Genomic DNA, 6,156 nt, shown 5'->3' with positions numbered 1-6,156 from the left:
TGAGGATGGAGCAATGTGATATATCCTCTCATTAACACAAAAATTGGTGTTAATTGGAGGTAGCTCATTGGGTACCCATTCTTTCTCAATGTGTGTGTGCTAAAAGGGCACCTTGATGTCGCCTTTGGTATCATCATCACAAGAACATGACCCCCCATTAGCAAGGAAAAATTGCATGTGTTTATCAAATTTTTTTCTAATCTTTTGACCTCTAGTTGATCTCCCTATTTTAGCCGTACTACATGTAGAGCTTTCATCTACCATTTCCTCATTTCCCTCATTCAATGTAGATAGATCTGACAAGTACCTATTTGGTGGGTCCTACAATTCATTAAATGGAAATTTGATAATATTTAAATAATATATATAGAATAATCAAGTCATGACTCATACGTGCAGTTCTTCTTTGTCTATACGTGAGAGATATAAAATGTAGTAAGTTGAAAGTGATCATACAATTATATTTCTATACGGACCTACTTTGTCTATATATACATTATATGATTATATAATATGTCTATTTATAACATATGTGCTCAATGATAAACAAGAAGAATATAAGAAAATTATGTTTATTTATTGACTTATACCTGCTGATCCATGTCACTATGCACGATCCATGCCAAAGGGGTCAAATTTCCTGCATATGTTAATCATTTATCTTAAGTTAGCTAAAAATTACATGATACACGTATGCTACAAATAACTTAGAAGATAGCATGAACAATGTGCAATGTTGTAAACATGAACACATTTACCTTATATATGGAATGCAAGATCATCAACAGAAGGGGTGACGATGTCTATAATCAATTGCCTATTTGTAAAAAGGTTGATAATTAGACATAATATAAACATTGGTAATTATAAATAGCATATGTTGTAATCATTAGAATTGAACACAATAAATATGTAATCAAATTTTCTACATATTTTAATCATATATCTTAAGTTAGCTAAAAATTACATGATACATGTATGCTACAAATAACTTAGAAGACAACATGAACAATATGCAACATCATAAATATGAACAAATTTACCTTATATATGGAATGCAAGATCATCAACAGAAGGGGCGATGATGTCTGTAGTCAATTGCCTGTTTGCAAAAAGGGTGATAATCAGACACAATATAAACATTCATGGTAATTATAAATAACATATGTTGTAATCATTAGAATTGAACACAATAAATATGTAATCATTACAATTGAAAGAAATAAATCATGTCAATCATTTCATTGATCATTTCAATTATGTCTATTGGTGTTTGAAAATGTTGGAGGGTTTTCAATTATCCCACTGAGAAACCAAAATATCTAGGGGCAGCTAACTCCCATTTTCAACATGCCATTTCTGACAATAGGCCAACTATAAGGCATGACCCTTCTTCTACTTCAAGCTCTGCTAAACCTAGATGGGTAGACCTCAGATTCAAATGATACTGTACCAGTGCAAAAAACATATCCCTGAATCTATTAAGCAGATTTTATCCTTATTTCTCCTAAAGACTTATGAAATGACATGGACCTACAGTAGCCAGGTGCAGATCTATGGATCTCAGAAGCTGAGTGAGGGTTCAACTTTTATGCCCACTTCAAACATGAACAATTGAATTTATTTGAATAAAAGATTTGTGCAAATGCCATTCGTATCAGCTTGCATCTGATTTAGTGATCAGTGCCTTATCCATTGAAACATATAGTCATTACTAGAAGGATGACCTAACTTGCTTGCATTACAATCAAGTTTATCAACTGAAATTCCCTAATCCCATTCTTATGCAATATCCCCTTCATACACCCAGAAACCTTATCAGAACTATGAAGCATTTACTTAACTGCTTGAGTCAAAAGCAACAAAGATCTGATACACACTTCATCCAAAATATCTTAAACCAAATGAACATTATCCATTCAATTACAAAGTTAATGACACATGAAGAATTAGGAGACAGAATTAGAAAACTTAGATAATTCTTGTAAATCCCCTTTTGTATTTATCCTTGGAAAGATTAAATACAATGATTGGTAACACAAAATGAAACTTAAGATAATCCACATAATCTAGCATCAATATCCAGTACTTCAGAATAACAATGCATAACATGAAATGAAAATATGCATAGGGTGGATGTGTGGCCTTCACTGCTAGAGCTCAGCTCAAAGTCAGGAAGTAAAACCATCTACAATCCTAGTTTCAATAGTAGAACTGGAACCCTACTGGTATTACCCAGAGCAAACTGCTAACAAGCCGAAATGAGAAGAAGAATGAAAGATATAGGAAAGAAGCAATTTCTTGGATTGAATCTGAACATGACACTTGTCCACTTGGAAAACCTTCTTAGCAGGTTAAAACCATCTTTCTTATCTTTTCCCTCTAACTGAAAATCAAATCCCCATCATTTTACCTTTCAAAGGCATCAAAATATCTCAGAAATCTAATGATTGAAAGGATGTAACTAATTTTGGTGTTGAAAAGAACTCGATAAAAGTAACAAATCAGTTGAAAATGGCTTGTCAAATGCAAGAAAACTATTTTAAGCTTGATTTTCTTCACATTCAGATTCCAAGAGGTCTTCAAAATTGCCCTGAAATAAACTCTAACACTTCATGATGAAATCTGGTTGCTCCATTATCAATACCTTGGATTTCACAAACTGGCCTATAACATAAACCAGTGAATTGCTATGCATGAACTAACTTCAAAATTGGAAAATTCATCTCTTCCCTATTTGATGGTATATTGGAGCACCCATTTAGGTTAAAAATCACTCTAGTTATGGCCTTCTAAAAATTAGGTCTTTGTCTCATGGCTTCCATGGCATTTGAATTTTTTTAAAAATTCATCCTTTATAAAGTTTCAAACTATAGCATAAACTTCAATCTTTATTTAAAAGGGTCTGCACATACTTCTAAGAGAGAAGTAAAATATTTTTTTTAAATTTGAAACCTTAGAAACTTTCCTGCCATTTCATTTCAGGTCAAACTTAGTTTGACCAACTTTGACACGTGGCAACACATGATTCGTCCACCTTGCCATTACCTACCTCGTGATCGCCTTAGGATCTACTGCCACATGTCATCACCTCAGCGACCCTCGCTATGTCACCATGTTATCTTCCTTGCATCTTTCTTATCACGACAAACCAACTACCCTCTGATTTGCAACATGGCATGATCTGGTGGAACTGAGACATTCGCTGCCACATCATAGTTTGCCTTAAAATCTGTGCAATGTGGCACCTTATGATTCATCAGGAACTCCATGTCATCACCCTGCTTTTGAGTGCCACATCACCATCTCTGAGACCCGCTGCCACATGTCGTCATTGCATCAATCCTTGCCATTTCGCTATGGTAATTTTTGTACAATTTTCACTTGGCGAGTTAACAATGACCCTTCGATCTAGACATTTGTTGTGATCTCATTCCATCTGAACTCATTTGTCTTCGCCAGATTTCTAGATTTTCCCAATGACTCACTATGTCGCTAGCCAAATTTTTTGGATTTTTTGACTAGCGACTAGCCGAATTTTGACTTTTTCGATCACTTGGATTTGCTAACATCATTAGTTTCTTGCTTGATATATTTTGTCAAAAATTATTGCATATTTCCAGCTAGTCGGTTGGAATGATGGGTCCACATGCATGAACATGGCTTCAAATTTTGTGTGTCTTTTAAGACACATTAGTTGTGCTTGTTGGAGTATTTAAAAAACAATAATTTTCCCCACACAACAAATATGGGATAAAATTGCTTGTTATATCCTTCCCTGTGCACTACAGCTGCCCCTGCATGGATGCTCTCTGTATTGGCATGGCCTTTTGATGTGTGACCTCTGTTGCTAGGCGTGAAGGCTTTCCTTGAATGCATGGATCTTGCATAAGTGTGGGCGGCCTCTTGTAGTGTGGACTTGTCTCTTTAGCATGAGGTTTTGACCTATTTTTTCATGGCACCTCCCCTGCCTCAAGCCACGACCTTTTCCTTCTAATTGCGTGGAGTGCCTTTTTTATGGCGTGCATACTCCTGTTGAAGTGGCTTCTTGCTCCCTCACTTCCTGCCGCTGTGAAAAACATCCACCCTTCCTTTGGCGTGAACACTACTGTAGCTAATGCATGAGTTTTTATTTACACAATCCGCTCCCCTGTTCCTCCTTGACATTGCCCTTACTTCAAAAATGTGGGGCTCTGCATGGTGCCTCTTTGCTATTTCAGTGAATTTCCTTTGTGAAAAACATTTTCTTCTCTTCATTTAATGACTTGGACTCTCTATTTGAAACGTGGGTTGCTCTCATCTTCCGCTAAGAAACTCTTCCTTTTGCATATTATCTTCACGTATTCTTGAGATTCCTCTTTACTTGAAGAAAAGTGCTCCAGTAATGTAGTCTTGACGTCAGGATTCCCTTGCTGTGGTTGCTACTTTATTCATACAATTTTTATACCTGTTGCTCACATGGCTTGTCACAGGTGTTCTCTTTTAATAAAACTTTGAGCCTTCATTTTTTCTTCCATTTACTTGGCTATAACTCCAAGTCTGCCACTATAAGGATTCTAAGCTGCTGAGCTCTGGAAGGGTCTGGCATGGTTCATCTATTTTCACTGTGAACAAGGAAATTACAAGAAACTTGATTGAATTGAAATTCCAACTCATCTATTTCAACTGGTAAGGGTAAATGAGTTAGTAATGATATAATAAAGAAGGCTATGCTCCTTAGTTTTGCAACCTACTCATGAAATGCAACACAAGCCAAAAGAACTGCTCTCAGAGGACTGACGAGATCAATTTCTAGGAAAATAGGCTTGTCCTCTGTCACAAAAAGGGTACCATCTCCTTCCTGAGCCAATGAAAGAGGGGCTTCTCCTCACAAGATTCCAATCATCTCTTCATATATATTGACCCTTTGTAAATATGAAAATGCACTTGCTGGCACATGTTCATCTTGAGAAGTAAGGCCATCCACCTTAGGACCAGATAATATAGGTAAAGCTGCCATCTCAACAGAATACTCAACATACTCTTTCAACAAATGCAGTTTTCTTGTACATTCCTTCAAGTAACCTAGATTTTCCCAGAGCAATGCTATCCAGGCCTCTTGTCTGTACAATCCTACAACAAAATCAAAGAATCTCTTGGCATTTCCATACTCCCTTGTAGAGAAATATTCATGGCCCATCTCAATTCCAACATGGTGAACCATTCCGCTAGCATTAACCATCTTATGCTCCTCACAATCTTTCATAATTAGACCAATCACAACATGTGAATGATTAAACAACTTTTCCTCCATAATGACATGCCCCAAATATTATGTTTCAGTAATACTTTGAACACAAAAATTTCTAGCATCCTCATAGAATTGTGGATATTTTCATGTGAGCAAGAAGTCATTAATTTTTTTGTGGAGGCCAACTCTACATGTAGCTTCCTGGCGAGGATCACCACAAACATGCTACTCCACAAGTGGTTGTGATGGAAGAATCCCCATATATTTGCTTTATCTTTAAAATAGATCGATGGAATTACTTTTTTCCTTTTCAACAAAGGATTCATTCCCCTTATCTTGAGTTGCTTCTACATTTTGATGATAACAATTGTACTTTAGTTCTAGGTGGAAAAGTTATATGATAATCTACACAATATTTTTCTTTGGACAAAATTGATGAATTGGCAGCTTTCCATCCATCATTGCAAGCAACCTTTTGACTATTGATAGGTGTTGCATATCAATCACTTAACTTTTAAAACCACTCCAATCTTGAATATTTCATTAGCTTGTTGAAGTCAGTGGGACCCCAAAGTGGGTCCAGCTAAAAAAAATTTCGTTTCCGTATAGTTAAACTTGCAAAACTGATTCATTCATCTTCTGATTGATTAGAATCAATTTTGATCACAAATTGATTGTTAAAAACTCAATTTGTCACTTTCTGCCAACTCTCAAATTTGCACAAGGAGGTCTATTAAATGCGCTTAAAAAATTGACTCGAACAACTGACCAAGCTCTAAAAATTGGCACACTAAATCTTTGCTCTGCATAATTTCACCTTGGTAGATTTCATCTTATAGAAAATTCCTAGTTAAAAGATATTCGCCATCAAAGTTGCCTTCTTAGAATTACCTGCAAGTAAACACATTAAAAAGTAGTAAACTGGG

At 35.8% G+C, this 6,156-nt stretch overlaps 1 protein-coding gene across 1 annotated transcript; it reads right to left on the bottom strand.

Annotated features, from left to right (window-relative positions):
• Nucleotides 1–4,591: 4,591 nt before the first annotated feature.
• On the bottom strand, nt 4,592–5,203 carry LOC149559461 (uncharacterized). Its single transcript, XM_089831449.1, has 2 exons — nt 4,904–5,203; nt 4,592–4,729 (listed from the first exon to the last, which is right to left on the bottom strand). Exons 1-2 carry the CDS (start codon nt 5,201–5,203, stop codon nt 4,592–4,594), a joined length of 438 nt encoding a protein of 145 aa, XP_089687575.1.
• Nucleotides 5,204–6,156: the final 953 nt, after the last annotated feature.

Source organism: Cupressus sempervirens, chromosome 5, assembly GCF_028749045.1.
Source record: "Cupressus sempervirens isolate cs-2001-9-10 chromosome 5, ASM2874904v1, whole genome shotgun sequence".
Taxonomy (NCBI): domain Eukaryota; kingdom Viridiplantae; phylum Streptophyta; class Pinopsida; order Cupressales; family Cupressaceae; genus Cupressus; species Cupressus sempervirens.
The sequence above is the reverse complement of the archived record's forward strand: the minus strand, read 5'-3'. Positions and strand labels throughout refer to the sequence as shown.